The following is a 15,833-nucleotide window of genomic DNA, read 5'->3' as shown; positions in this document are numbered from 1 at the left end:
CGCGAGACAAACCCGATGCAGGGGTTAAAAAAAAAAACGGATAGTGCTTACCTGAATCCCCGCGCTCCGGTGACTTCTTACTTACCTTGTGAAGATGGCCGCCGGGATCTTCACCCTCGGTGGACCGCAGGTCTTCTGTGCGGTCCATTGCCGATTCCAGCCTCCTGATTGGCTGGAATCGGCACGTGACGGGGCGGAGCTACGAGGAGCCGCTCTCCGGCACGAGCGGCCCCATTCAGAAAAGAAGAAGACCGGACTGCGCAAGCGCGTCTAATCGGGCGATTAGACGCTGAAAATTAGACGGCACCATGGAGACGAGGACGCTAGCAACGGAACAGGTAAGTGAATAACTTCTGTATGGCTCATAATTAATGCACAATGTACATTACAAAGTGCATTAATATGGCCATACAGAAGTGTATACCCCCACTTTGTTTCGCGGGACAACCCCTTTAAGAGAAAGCAAAGTGATTCTACATGCATGTTTTAAAACCCAATAAAAACTATTTGATTCAAAAACAGTCTGCGTATTATTGAACTCTACAACTTCAGATCAGAGGCACGCAGAGGTGTGTCACTATTATGTTGAGTAGTGACCCCCAACCTTTCTTCCCCTCAGAGACACTCACATTGCTCAGAGACTGTAGAAGCCGAATAACCGAAAGAACACAGGGTATAACTGGAAATGCCTCCACCTTGGTGTCGTCCGCTGCGCTTTTCTTGTCCTCCAGTGAGAAGTATAATTCAAATAACTAAAAAAAAAACAATAATCAGTGTTACTACTGTCTGCGGGGATAGTCTGCAACCAATTAAAAGGGCAGAAAATACATAGCATGCTCTCAGTTCTGTACACTTTTTCACTACAAGAAGCCGGGGCGTTGAAACATCCTGAGTGAACCCCAACCCAGGTAACAAGTTTGCAACCCTAGAAGAGCATCCTAATCAGAGTAGTTATACAAAGACCAACAATATCACCATGCAATGACCATTTAGTGGTAGATAGCACTTCTACACAGGTGTTCTGCAGACCATAGAAGTGATTACAGTACAGAAATACTCAAGTGACTCACAGGTGGCGTCCTCTATAACTGGAGTTATACCTTTTATGTCTACTTTTCCATCCGGTCCGGACCACCATGATGATTACTGCCAGTCATGACTTGTCTCTACCAAATTTGCAACAAAGACATCTTTGAGTCTTCACTTTTACAGAATCCTCACGTAGTACGTATCTTCAGAAACTCTTAATCCTACTGCTACTCCTTATTCTGAGTCTGCTGCTCTCCCATCAATCCCTTGTTCGGTACCTGCTGACTGGTGCCCCCTATTACTGTGCTTAAGAAAGAATGGTGTCATAACTTTAATTACTTCCCAAAAAAATAGCACCATGAATGCAGCACCCCTAAAAGTTATAAGACCAGATAGACAGTATCCTAAAAATAATAGTGCCAAACAGTGCCCCAGATGATACCGGTGGTAGTACACAACACAACAAAAGTGCCATCTTTTGTACCCCAGATAGTAAGTGCTCCACACAGTAATAACTGCCCAGCATTGTGCACCTTAAATAGCTATAATGCCCCAGAAAGAAAGTAATGTGAAAAAACAAATAAAACTGAATTCAAAGCATACAGGAGCCTTTACGGGAATTTCTGATGCCTGCAGAGGTGTTATTTCATCCTCTGCATGCCCAGTACTAGCTAACCTGGAGTCTCAGTGCCCAAGATCACCCGGTACTATTGTATGCTGTCACCACCGGAAGTAGTGGTGGAGACAAGATTAACAGGCCGGTGACTCCCCCTATTCGTGATTGGCTGCAAAGCTGCCTCCCCGCTGTAAGTGTGTTCCCTCAGTCTTCCTCGGCTCTGATGTTACCTCCCTGCTGCTGCTGTCACTGCCCCCTGCTCCCCGCTGTCCGTCTCCCTTCTCTCCAGAGCAGCGGCGGCTGGAGATCCAGAGGCAGCGGACACAGCACTTGGTTGGTGATGACAGCGGCAAGCCTGGGAGCAGTGACGGCAGGAAACACACCGCCAGCAGAGCCGGAGCAGTGAGGGAGCGGAGGCACTGCCTCACTGCAGGAGGATTCCTCCAGCACCACGAAAATCACACAGTGAGTGGAGGTGGTGGCTACCGGTTGGGCAGGTGAGATTGAAGGTGGACGGCTGCTTCGGGGAACCTCATTGCTGCAGCGTGTGTTTTGTTTTTTGCCAGGCCTGGAGGGTTAGGGTTTGTTTTCCTGTTAGGCTTAGAGTATTAACTCTGTAAGCCTAACAGGAAAACTAACTGTAACCCTAACTCTCCCACCCAGGCAAAAATCAAAACTGTCACTGCTGCTAGGACCTTCAGGAATTGAGCCAATCGGGAGCTAGGGGTGTGACAAGGGCGTTCCTTCATGCTGGCCCTGTCAAACCCCTAGCTTCCTGGTGGTGACAAGGTACAATAGTACCGGATCACTCACCCCAGGGGCTGTCAAGAATTGGGATCCCCCTACCCAGAGCCTGGCACTGTCCGTAATATAGCATAGACACCCTCAGGATCCCAGCAAATTGCCCTTTGTCGTACAATGTTCACAATGTCCTAGCCGGCAAGGCTGCTGAAAAGCATCAGAACCCCTCAGTGCGGCGCACATTGCGGCTACTACAAATGTGAACTGGACTGATGCCATTTGGAGCCGCCTGAAGAACCCCATGGTGGTTTAAGCACTGCCAGCTGGACTGGGCCACGTGAGACCCTCTGAAACCGCAGGCATCCCAACAGTTGGCATCCCCCAACAGTTAGGGCAGCTTCACATGTGCGTAATTCACTGTGTGCCACGTGTGAGGCAGCATGCAGCATAGAGTGTATGCACTCGTAGTACATGCCAACATGCCACGATTTTTCTTGCAAGTGTAATGTGTGTGAGCAGCATCATGGGAGCTGATGGCAGATTGGAACAGCAAATTACGCACGTGTGATATGCTGTTACCACATGTCTGTGAAGAGCCCTTAGCTACGCCTCTGACTGCAAAGAAATGGAGTCAGCTGTAATTACCAACACAGCCTGGTGGCTGGAGTGGCAAACATGGAAGGTGACATGGCACAGGCTCAGGATTGGTGGTCCTAGAGGTCAGACTCCCCCAATACTCGTGTATTATAACCTGACAACACATCCTTGAGCTCCATTATTACTTTATAACATGAGCACCCGCCTCACCCATCATCAGGCGGGGGGGCCATTATCCCCTCAGAACTGGCAAGTGTACAGAAGGGGCCCCCAACATCAAGAGTTGTGGGTCCAAATTTTAACAGGACCTTATGGAGTGTGAAGACAGACTATACAGGCACTTTAAAATCACTTTAATACAAAACGGTACTACTAATATGTCAGACATGGCAGCAGGCGGGACCTCCTCACACACTGCGCTGTGCACCACAGTCACAGCCCTTACACAACTCCCGCGCTACACACGGCGAGCCGCAGCACAGCGCGCAGCCTTGCATTATGGGTAATGTAGTCTTTCCGAGGCAGACTCGCGCACTATCTACTAACACTAGAACTACATTTCCCAAAATGACGTTGTAGGCAAAGCAATGGCCGATGACTGGGAATGTGTTTAGCGGCTTTCGGCTTCTGTATAGGGCGGGTAAGTGTGGGGTGCGGCTGTTGGGATATGGGAGACTCTGCAGGGGGTGAGGAAGTCTGGAGGGGGGAGACCCAGCTGGTTATTTGTATATGGGAACCCCGCTCATGGACTCCATAGGTAATAATGCAGCCTTGTAAGCAGCAGCCGTGTTACTGGATATTATAAGCTTATTATTACCGTAAGTTAAATCACGCTGACAGATATATAGACTTGTTGTGATGAAGACACTAGTGTTAGGCCGGCTTCATGAGACCACTGTCTTTCTGGAACGCGCGTTGCTTTTTTTGCGTGCGCTTCGGTATATATTTTACTGGGTTTTGCGCGCACAAAAATTACACACCATTGTTCCCGGTCATTTACATGGCTAATGAGTCTGCGTTCCAGATGTGTTCTCTTCCTGCGCCATTCCGCAGCGCATCACGCATCTATATAGCGTATTGCGTGCACATCTGCACATCCCCATTGACTTCTATAGGGACTTTGCACATTTGCGCAGGAAAGTAGAGCATGCTGGCGGGGCGTACGTGACGAAGTGTTCAGGAAAAAAACGTGCGTGGGTTTTCGCAAACTTCCCTGCTTCAGTGGTTTTTGATCTTTGAGGCCCAATGTCCACGGGCGGATTTGACTTGCGGATTCTGCGCCAGACGCTTACGTGGAAGTCTCCCATAGGAAAGCATGGCCGTCGCACCTCATTTAACACGTGCAAACTTGTTTTCCAGATTCCGCATGCGGAAGACAAATCGCTGCATTTTAGCGCGGATTCCATGCAGATGGCTTCCATTGAAGTCCGTGGACACCGTATGATCCGCGGCGCACCCATAGCGGTCACTGAAGAGCAGGAGATTTTTTTTTAAAAAACACTATATTGCGCATGTCCGACGGCGAGCCGTGTGGACCATCCGTAGCACAGGAAAGAAAGACTATTGGAGGTACGCGAGGACGCCGCGGCAGCCAGGGTTGGATTCTGCTATGGGCTCCTACACGCGGAATCTGACCCACCTGTGGACCTGCGGCCTTAGTCAGATGTTACTACGGTTACTGAAGTACAATTACGGTATATTAGGCTCTTTGCGGGGAAAAAAGGAGTTTTGCTGCAAAACTCGGCATGCAGTTACATGTCAGACAGATAGAGTTGTGGTGATTAGATGAACGGTCTTGTCACCTGAGGCCCTAAAAGTGGTTCCACCCTTGGCATAGGCCACTACACACAAGTAGCCTCCAGAGCCCCCATGCCCGCCGTATCGCATCTTGTAATGCTGCATGCAATCCCCAGATGTTGCCAAGGGGTTACGCCGTCAGAATACGGCCATGTGAGCCATAAGGAAAGGTTCTTTGCGATATCCCTACTCTCCGAGTTGAGTAGTTGCAGCCATCTTGACCCCTTCTTGGTGCTGGATCAGATGTACATATCGCTGTGCACCGCCCGCACGGGCTGCAGATCTACCACTTCCATAATGACTTTTTGAAAGTTGAAGATGTACATTTCGATGTGTTTAGTAAATTTTATTTAGCGTCATCAAATTTCTGCTGTCGTCTTTACCCAGGAGGTTGGTCGTAATCTAGGATGGCTAGAAGGTTTGTGGAGATCAGCGGGCGTCACTTGGTTTGTGCTGTAAGGAATGATAGACATGGCCCTTACTGAGCCACCATATGTTGGAGTCATACAACAGCAAATACTGAAGATCCATACCTTTATAAGCAATGTTTACCTTAATGAGAAGCCGTCACATCCTCTGACTACGGTTGGGGTAAACTAGTGTTGGGTACAGAAAGTAACCGGAGCTATTGTGGGCGGCGGAGGATAGAAGAAGAATGAAGCCGTCGGCTGAATCGGTAGGGTAGGCAGCCTGTCCCTCTGGTTATGGGATGTGACAACGCCTCTTTAGCACGTTGTCTGATGGAGCATTTTCCAGAATCCAACAGAAAAAAAAAAATATCTGTACATAAGAAATCAAAGGCATAAAAGGTATAGTTAGGCCCAATACAACTATAATAAAGTTCTCTACAACTCTGGGGCAGTTCACAGTCATTATTTGGATGAGCTCTACTTTGTCCTATTCTTCAAGTTTTGTGCCAATCCATGGAGACTCGCCAACACCAATTTATGTTTTTGTAACTTTCTGTTCCTTTTTTTCCAGGTAATTGAGCCTCTTTCTTCAGCACATCTTTATTGATGTTCACAATGAAACCTCTTCGGCTGCTGGGTATAAATTGCAAAAGAGTAGTAGACGTCCTGCCCCATCAGCTGAACTTGACGACTTTCTTGTCCACATCCTGTAGTTTCTTCAGCAGGAAGAAAAAAGTAAACGGTTATGAAGATGTTGACCAGGGAAAATATGCAGATTTATTGCGGACGGTAACCACCTCCAAGGCCGGTTCTCAAACTCCAGACAGTCTATTTGAAGAAGACCATTTCTTGTATGGTAAAGTAGTGAGGTCGAAGGTACCAGCGCAGGAATCTGACTCAAAAGTCCCTCAGAACCACATTCCATTAAACAATCCCAATAAGGTCCTTTTGTCTGTGGAGAAGACGGATCCCAACATCCCAGTGAAAATCGGCCTACCGGGCAAGAATCAGATGGCCAATGGTAGACTGCCAAGTGTCACCCGAATCCTTCAGCAGACCATGCCGATGGAGCAGGCATTTTATTTGGAGAGGTGGAAGCAGAGGATGATCATGGAGTTAGGGGAGGAAGGCTTCATAGAGTACACAGCAGGTATACATACATGCATGCATATATATGTTACTACTATGGGTAGTGAAGCCGATTCGTTTTACTAGATCAGGCATAGTGTTGAAGTGATGTTTACTGTGCTGTATGGGAATTAAGCCACTTTTTGGTTTCTTTGTATCTTCAGTATAGATTCTAATTATTTGTTCATCTCCTTTCAAGCTCTGTTCTCACAGGGAAAGCGCTTCCATGCGCAGCTAGAGGACTTGCTGTTATCTGAGGAACAATACACCCAGAAACCAGATGATGCTGAAGAACTGGTTGGATACATGAACAGCGCAGAACACGTTCTGTCTCATGTTGTAGGAGTCAAGACTCTCGAAAGCGCCGTTGTCCATTCGGAGCTGCAGTACTTGGGCTTTGTAGACTGTGTGGCCAAATATCGGTGAGAAATCTGCATGTGTGTGTTCTCTTTTTTTTTTTGCATGGAGCGTTATCTAAAGCCGACATAAAATTCCCCAATGTCTTCTGGGTTTTAAAACTTGTGGCCCAGGGCTTCACCCATTAAGGACCAAGCGCGGTAAATTTATGGCGCTTGGTCCTGGGCTTTAACTCCTGCCGATAGACGTACGGAGCAGGATTAAAGCTTCTGCCCTCTCCTTTCCAGGCCACATAGTGCTCAATGAGCGCTATGTACTATAGAGAAAAGCGAAAGTGTGACTTCCATTATTCGACCCAACTACACACGACCGCTGGGTGGTCCCTAGCACAGCAGAGTTGATGAGTCTTAGCAGCCTCTGATCAGCTCTGTTAATGACTATTGTCAGTACAGGGGGATGTTTTCACCTGTAACTTGAATTCCTATGGATGCCCCAACTACAGTGAGAAAGTGTGAAATTTGAAAGCGAGAAAAAAAAAGACAATGTAAATGACCCCAAAGAGATCTTGTATGATGTCATGGGGGACATAGATGGTAAAAAAAAATGTTACAAAAACAAGTAAAAAAAAAAAATTACAGAAAAAAATGTAAATATATACATGAAAATAACCCGATGCTGACGCCAACCTAAATCGTCGCCGCATGCGTCCTGTAATCCAATACTATGCAAATTATATATCAAAACGTACTTTATTTTAGTGTAAATATACTAATTTTAAATATAAACTATAAGATTTAAAAAAAAACACTTTTTTTTTTTCTTCTTTTTTTACCCCTTATAAAAGTAAAAAACGGGGGGGAAAAGTCAGTGAAAAAATTTAGGGAAAAAAAAATAGCCCTATATATCACAGGAGAAAAAAACGCAGCACATGGGTAAAAAAAAGTGTCTGGTCCTTTTTAGAACCAAAGCACCCTGGTCATTAAGGGGTTACAATTCTGATACAGATACAAAAAATAAATTATATTTAATAATTTTTAAAGTCTTTTTATACTGGCTGCTTTACCGGGCTATGTTAAAAGGAGGAACGATCAACTGATGAATGAGCAAACAGTCGTTCTTCAGCTGATTGTGTTGTTTAGGTGAGCATAAAATTGCACGCTGGCCGGCTGTGCATCTTCTCTTGTAAACGGATGGATGTGACCGCTGTATGGGGACGAAAAGATCGTGTTAACGATTGATTGTTCCCACAGAACAGATATTTGCCCATGTACATAGAGGAACGAGTGCTGACCGACATGTCGATCAGTGGTCAGTGGCACCGCCAGATTATCTGCTAGTGTAAAAGGACCATTGCTGATTTCACACCGTATCAGAGTCGCTCATTTGTTTGACACTCCCACTGCTCATCCACACGTTATGGCCGCCTGCAGACGAGCGGGTCGGATCCGGCGGCTAGAATTCTCGCTGCGGGACCCGAGCGCCTGCAGAGACGAGCGCGTACTCACCCGCGCCCGGCGGCCCCGGCTCTTTCATGTGCCGGCTGCCGGGCAGCCGGCGTATGCGCAGACCGGAGCCGGCGGCCGGGTGAGTGACGTATCTGCGAGCCCCGCACAAAAATAGGACATGCCGCGGTTTGTTTGCCGCGCGACATTTCTCGCAGCCAAACCGTGTCCGTCTGCATAGGAGTGCGTATTGTAATGCACTCCTATGCAGGCTTTGAGCGGCGGAAATCCTGCCGCGGGATTTCCGCCCGTGTGCAAGCGGCCTATAGGAGATAGATATTTTTTTTTCATTTATTTATTTTTAAAGGGGTCCTGTCACCTACCTAAAGTACCATACACAAGCTTATGGTGCTGTTAGGCCAAGTGACAGGGAGTCCACTCCCATAAACTTGTATAGGAGACTGCATGAAGAGGACTCTAAAAAGAATCAGATTGTCAGCCGGTGTGCAGACTTTGTAGGCAGGAACCAGGTAGCGGATGAGTATGAAAAATATAGCACCTGGCTCCCTGTCTCTTGCCAAAATAGCCCTATAAATTTATGGCGCTCTAACGGCCATTTACACAGGGCGACATGCGATGCGGAATTAAATTCTGCAGCATGTCAGTTGAGGGGATGAGTTCCACACACAACTATGCAATAAAACTCACTTCAAAATCCGCAGGTTTGGAGCCTGACCTTCCACTGAACTAGATGGACATTTGTCTTCATTCAGCCTAACATACTATGTGACTGCCCATCTGCAGTGGAATGCCCACTGCGGGCATCCCGACTCATATTGGCCCCCATGTGGACCCAGCCACACAGAGACTGACTGCTGACCCCCGGTTCCTCTAGGCATTTTTATTTTATTTTTACTCACAACTTTTTTTGATTTGCAGAGAGAAGTTGTGTGTAATAGACTGGAAAACCTCTGAAAAGCAGAAACCAAACTTAAAGAACACGTTTGATAATCCACTGCAGGTAGCCGCATATATGGGAGCCATAAATCACGACAATAATTATAACTTTCAGGTAAGTGAGTTGGACTTTCTCTATTACTGTATATCGGCGTCACCAAATAATGCTTCTCTTTAGTCAAACGTGTGTGTGTGTGTGTGTGTGTGTGTGTGTGTGTGTGTCAGCTCTATATTGGGAAGTCAGACGTGTTTTATCTATAAGATTGGAAACCTCTTGTTGTTTAGCATATCTCACATGTTTGTTTAGGTTTTGTAAGCAAACACAAATTGAAGAAATATTTGATCTTAATTAAGTTAAAATGTAGGGTAACCTTTGAACATCAGATAACTGCCTACAAAGCAACTCTTAAGGCCGCCTGCAGACGGGCGGGATTTCCCGCGGAATTTCCGCCCTTGGAAGCTGCCATAGGATTGCGTTAGCAAATGCACTCCTATGCAGACGGCTGCGGTTCGTCCACGCGAAATCTTGCGCGGCAAACAAACCGCAGCATGTTCTATGAAAGAGCCAGAGCTGCGTGGCTCGGGTCGGGTCCCGCGGCGAGAATTCTCGCAGCCAGATTCGACCCGGCCGTCTGCAGGAGGCCTAAGACTGCATTCAGATGGCCGTGTGTGAGTTGTGCCTTAGATTTTCGGGCAAACATTGCATTGGACTGCACAGCAGACACCCCTTCCTTGTGCTGCCTGATGTGCAGGACAGTGGATGTTGCATTCCTACTGTCTTCCGTAAAAGAGATGCTATTATTCCTCTTACCACATCAGTCTGTAAAAAAAAAAAAATTCCTTGTCTGAATCGTCTCATTGATTTTAACGGATCCGAGTTCTGCCTTAGTTTACTCGGCTACTGTGACAGAACTTTGATCCAAACCTCACTTGCGTGAATTAGACCTAACAGTCCATTTACACAGGCCTGTTATTGGTTTAAACTAACAATCAGGCCGTGTAAAAGATCCAACGATCAGCTGACAAACGAGTGAAGATTTGTTTGTCAGCTGATCATTGAGTTTCAGCGAACATAAAAATATTTACCGATTCCCTTGTGAACAGGAAAATGTACAGCTGGTCTATGGGGATGAACAGTTGTAATTATGAGCGTTGGTCCACATAATTGGATTTTCAGCCCGAAAGAAAATGAAACAGTAACCAATCGACACGCATCAGGCCAAGAAATGAGCCTAAAACATAAAAGGAAATTTATTAGGGCAGGCATTTCAGACATCGGTCTTAACAGTATTTCCACCGGCGCACAATGATCTTCATGTATTATGCACATTTTAGATCCTCCGTTCACATATGTATGCCAGATCCAATTTAGTGTTCATTTCCGGTATGATTTACGCCAGTTGCTGGCGTAAATTCTACATAAATGCACCTCCCTACAAGTGACATCCCCTTTTTTTTTTTAGTGGTTAATAGCAAAAAGTCATAAAGTTTTGCACAAATCCTTACTTGTGCAAAAATATGCATCTTTTTTTTCACCAGAAAGTGGCATAAAAGGTTTTATGAATGTCCTCCCATTGTGTTTTTGGAGTTCTGTTTTTTATCATTAGAAACCTTAAAATATTAGGCTGGATTCACATGGGACGGATTTGCAGTGGAAGTTGCGTGTGGAATCTGTGTGCGGCAAATCCGCCCGCGGCTCCTAATCCCGGGGTTAGCCAGCCATGTGGATGATATTTTGCGAAAATCTTGTCCACACGGGGCGGCCAATCCATTGCAGCAAAGCCGGGCGGAATCAGCAATGCAGCGTGGAATTGACAGTTGCAGCATGTCAATTGTTTTGGGGTTTTTTTTCCGCTGCAGAGAAAGCCGCAACGGAATGCCGGCAGCCGAACCACTCCAAAACCCGTGGCGATATGCCGCAGGTCTTGAAGCTGCGGCTCTCCCGCGGAAATCTCATGGCTTTTCGGTGCGGCCAAGCTGTGGGATTTTTTTGTCCCGTGGGAACCCAGCTTTACAGTGAGGGCAACCAGGAGAAGTTACTGATGACTTTCCTGCCTACCATCCACAGAGTATGTTTTACACCACTCTACAATGTTGAAGGAAGTCATGGAGTACAGGACACCTCCTCTCTCAGCAGTAAACGCAGCAGAAAAGAAAGTCACTGTTGGGTAAATAAAGCCTTGGGGAAGAGAGAGAGATGGCTGCAGTGAGATTTATTTCTAAGGGAGTTTGGCCTGCAATACCAAGCCTGACCACTGCAGTAAGGACAGAGCTGTCTGCTTTCTGCAGAAATCTGCTCAGTGCACATACGTGCTGGCCTCAATATATCGCTGACTGGGGGAGGTCCTGGTCAACAGACCCTGCTGATCTACTATTCATGACCCATGCTATTCTTGTTTGTCATTCAGGCATTGGCTCACATTTAAACTGAACAATTATTGTTCAGTTTCACTCATTCGAACGAAAATCGTTCAGTCTAAATGCGGGTTTTAGACCTGGGACTGATCGTGATTTTTTTTTATTGTATGCCTGTGTGTTTAGATGAGTTCTCTTGTTTTACAGGTTGATTGCGGACTTATAGTCATTGCCTATAAAGACGGCTCACCTGCTCATGCCCATTTTATGGACTCTGAAATGTGTTTACACTACTGGGATAAATGGCTTCTACGCCTCGAAGAATACAAAGAGAAAAAGGAGAAGCCGTAACCGAGCTGTAAGAGTTGTGGACCGGTTGGAAGAATGTTGCATTTATGAATGAGAATCTTCCAAATTCTCCTATAGGGCATGAAAACTGTTTTATAAAAAAGACACTGCCCACAATGCCAGGCATTACCTGTTAATTACATTAATTCTGGGACTCCATGGATGCCGTAATGATTGATTTAAAACCCATTAATATTATCTTGTAATCCTATGGGGGTGGGAACATATTTTTGTATGTTAAAGTAGCCGTGCTTTTAGGTGACTGTAAGTTTGTCCCTACACGCTGAGCGCAGTCCTGTTCACTAGCGTGATAAAGTATTATATTTTTATTATGACTGATATTTGTGCGTACACATGGAAGGTCAGTCAACTGAGCAGTAGATTAAAGGGGTTGTCCCGCGAAAGCAAGTGGGTCTATACACTTCTGTATAGCCATATTAATGCACTTTGTAATGTACATTGTGCATTAAATATGAGCCATACAGAAGTTATTCACTTACCTGTTCCGTTGCTGGCGTCCCCGTCTCCATGGTGCCGTCTAATTTTCAGCGTGTAATCGCCAGATTAGACGCGCTTGCGCAGTCCGGTCTTCTCCTTTTGTGAATGGGGCCGCTCATGCCGGAGAGCGGCTCCTTGTAGCTCCGCCCCGTCACGTGCCGATTCCAGCCAATCAGGAGGCTGGAATCGGCAATGGACCGCACAGAAGCCCTGCGGTCCACCGAGGGAGAAGATCCCGGCGGCCATCTTCAGCAGGTAAGTAAGAAGTCACCGGAGCGCGGGGATTCAGGTAAGCACTGTGCGGTTTTCTTGTTTAACCCCTGCATCGGGTTTGTCTCGCGCCGAACAGGGGGGCAATTGAAAAAAAAAAAAAAGTTTCGGCGCGGGACAACCCCTTTAAGTATTCCAAGCACTGATGGCTAGAAAGAGGGGACACTCCTCTCCCATTACAGGCATTTACAAAATATCCACAGGATACGCTTTGTTTTATTGTTCTCCCTCAAGATGTAACTTTTCTCACTATGAATGTTTTTCTAGTTTAAGGAATGGGAGCATTGGTGTCGTACACCAGCTTTAGCCAGGCAAGGGTTAAAACTAGAGATGAGCGTGCATACTTGCTAAGGGTAATGGCTTGAGCGAGCATTGTCCTTAGCGAGTACCTGCCCGCTCGAGAGACAAGGTTTGGGTGCCGGCGCAGGAGGGCGGTGAGTAGCAGCAGTCAGCATTTGGGGGGGGGGGGAGAGAGGGAGAGAGAGATCTCCCCTCCGTTCCTCCCCACAGTTCCCTGCGCGACGCCGGCACCCGAACCTTGTATTTCGAGCGGGCAGGTACTCGCTAAGGGCAATGCTCGCTCATCACTAGTTAAAACCTGTTAAAATATCAAGACGTGTTGGAGTAAATCTCGTTCCTTACAGTACCCTTTTGTTTATGGTACAGTTCGCGATCCATAACTTGATGAGTGCGTCAAACATCTTTAACCCATTCGGTTTGGGTGGCATTCATACTATCCTTGTCTGTTTGGCATAGCCTAACAGCACGTACTTCAAGTGTATCCATACACAGGCATCCCATTAAAAGAAGAACATGACATGTCACACAGTATATTTTTTTTCTTAAGAACCTATGGGCACCATATATGTCTGCATATAAGGTGTATTTGCAGTAAACCTCCCGGTTAGACTGCTTCCTTATTCAGACGTGTGCATTATATCGATTTGTATATAGTAGAAACCTTGTCCTGACACGGGTTGAAAGGAAAGCTTTCTCAAAGTAGTTTAAGAAATTTTTAACCTAGTTTTTATATGGGTTTCTATAGGAGAGAGCATAAGTCACAAAGAACACAGTGTAGTTTTGATGGTGCCTTTAAAGTTGACCTGTCCTGACCTCTGATCAGCAGGGCCGGCTGCTTGCTTATACTTCTGCATCCCTGCTGACTACACTCGCATCAGCTGCCGTTACATACTTAGCCTAGCACTAGTCTTCCCTTCCTCACTACTCTGAGTCATTGGATGATGTCAATTTTGATTGACAGTGGGTAATGAAGACCGCCCACTTGCCAGAAGAAAACTGCTTAGCTCTGCCCGTACCAAGAGCCCATGTGGGTGAATGGGGAAGGCCTAGAAGAAAAACGTTGGAGTCAAAGGGAACAGAGCAGTACAAGTATGCCGCCTGCACTGCTGATGAGAGGATGTGATGGGTTCCCTTTAAGAGTGTGTTCACACGTCATTTGCTCTGGATTTTCTGCATTGGAAAAATCTGCATCATTTGCTGCAAAGTTTGGTGTGGATTCCACACAACCAGTTGGATACACTGCGGATCCCCACTAAAATACGTGTCAAAATTCACACCAAATGCTGCGGATCTTTGCACTGCAGAACATGTGCAGTTCAGCGCTCAATCCGCTTTTCATATCCAAAGGCGAGACTGGATCCATAATCATGACTTTCCTTTTATACTTCCCTTTTAAGATCCATGATGGAAAAACTGCTTTAATATATTTTTACACAGTGTTACACAGTAGTCTTAGTATTTAGTAAATTAGCGTTTACTGTCAGTATTTCTCCTAAGCAGCGCCATCAGAAGGGCTGACCTACACTTCTAGCGATTTGAGGATCTCCGCACCCGGACCTCCACATGGCTGTATTCTTGGGTCATGTACTCAACGGATCGCACACGGCCCATAATAGTCCAAGTGATTCACATGAATGATTTTTCACAGAACCCATAGATAACAATGTCTGCACGTCCTATTCTTGTCCGTTTTCACGGAGGAGCATCGGATCTGCAGCGTGCGTGGAGAATGTGTGCTGTCCCATGCAAATTGCACCAGAGTTTCTCGGGTACAACTTGCATATCGCTGTGGGAACCCAGCCAGCGCATGAATGGGGAGCCATCGATCTTGGGATCTAATTCATGTGCCTTAAAACATTCAGTGGGAAAGACTATGAAATGTCCAAGCTTTTATCTTTATGCAAGACTAATAAATGAAGCATTGTGTTTTTGTAAGTAGTAATAAAGATATTAATGGTACTGTTGAGATAGCGTTGTATCATGGGGGGGAGCGGGGTTGCGGTTCACCATTGTGCATAATTTTCTGGAATAAATTTTGAATTATTTTTGTACAAAATTGTTTTTTTTTATTAGTCCTGATTCTGTAATTCAAGGAACTGTCTCATTGCTTTATGCCTTCTGTTGCCCTGAAATGTTAATCAGGTAGACTTACAGTTAAACCATTTTATGAAGCAATGTAAAGTAATGTTTTCTTTAAGGCCGCTGTCACACAGGCATAAGTGCATGGGCGCGGGCACTTACACAATGGGCACTGCAGATTTGTGTGCACATATGTTTTACTATACTTTTTATATGCAAAAAATGATATTCAACCATGCTGCCATTCATTGAAATGGGCAAATAGTGTAATTGGCTCCATACATGCTCTTTTCCTGCACGAATGTGCAGGAAAATAAAGCACACTGTGTGGTTTATTTTTTTTTGCATGATCGAAATGCATGCACAAAATCTGCACATGTGAACGGACCCATTTTAATCAATAAGTTCTATTCACTGCGTATTGCATGCGCACATAAAGTCGTGTGACAGGCTAAAGGCCGGTGTCACAGGTGTAAGCGCATTTACATGTGTATTTGCAAAATTGATGTCTGTGCGTCTTTTAGGGTGTTCACAGTCAGCCAGCCTCTTAAAGTGTCATCACACACACCCAGCTTTTCCATCCCCTACCAATCCTGATGGTTCCCGGGCTCAATAGGCACCCAACCCCATCGGAGGGTAACTGAGCAATAGGTTCCATAATGTTCTGCAAAGGTGCTAAAGTTTTGGATTGGCTCTTTGTTTTTTACCTGTGCCTGTTCACCCAGCTTTCCCGTCTTCTTGTGTCCTTCCCTCGGCTATTATCTTAACCATTTTTCCTTATTGCTGCTTGTCTCTCCATTCATGCAAGAACGCCACCTAGCCTGACCTTAACCTAACGGTATGTATCAATTACATGTCTGCCTGTCCCTCTCATACCACATTATTGTGCCTCTGACCGGTTCCTTTAAG

At 46.0% G+C, this 15,833-nt stretch overlaps 1 protein-coding gene across 1 annotated transcript; it reads left to right on the top strand.

Annotated features, from left to right (window-relative positions):
* The first annotated feature begins 5,681 nt into the window (after window positions 1–5,681).
* On the top strand, window positions 5,682–12,157 carry MGME1 (mitochondrial genome maintenance exonuclease 1). Its single transcript, XM_066595780.1, has 4 exons — window positions 5,682–6,340; window positions 6,518–6,740; window positions 9,057–9,189; window positions 11,637–12,157. Exons 1-4 carry the CDS (start codon window positions 5,797–5,799, stop codon window positions 11,778–11,780), a joined length of 1,044 nt encoding a protein of 347 aa, XP_066451877.1. The 5' UTR covers window positions 5,682–5,796; the 3' UTR covers window positions 11,781–12,157.
* The last annotated feature ends 3,676 nt before the right edge of the window (window positions 12,158–15,833 follow it).

This window comes from Eleutherodactylus coqui, chromosome 3 (assembly GCF_035609145.1).
Source record: "Eleutherodactylus coqui strain aEleCoq1 chromosome 3, aEleCoq1.hap1, whole genome shotgun sequence".
NCBI lineage: Eukaryota > Metazoa > Chordata > Amphibia > Anura > Eleutherodactylidae > Eleutherodactylus > Eleutherodactylus coqui.
Note: the sequence above shows the minus strand (reverse complement) of the source record. Positions and strands in the feature narration are given on the sequence as shown.

Coding starts and splice junctions, on each gene's coding strand:
- MGME1 (XM_066595780.1), top strand. CDS start 5,797: ATGTTCACAATGAAACCTCTTCGGCTGCTGGGTATAAATTGCAAAAGA. Junction 6,741..9,056: donor GACTGTGTGGCCAAATATCG/GTGAGAAATCTG, acceptor TTTGATTTGCAG/AGAGAAGTTGTGTGTAATAG. Junction 9,190..11,636: donor ACAATAATTATAACTTTCAG/GTAAGTGAGTTG, acceptor CTTGTTTTACAG/GTTGATTGCGGACTTATAGT.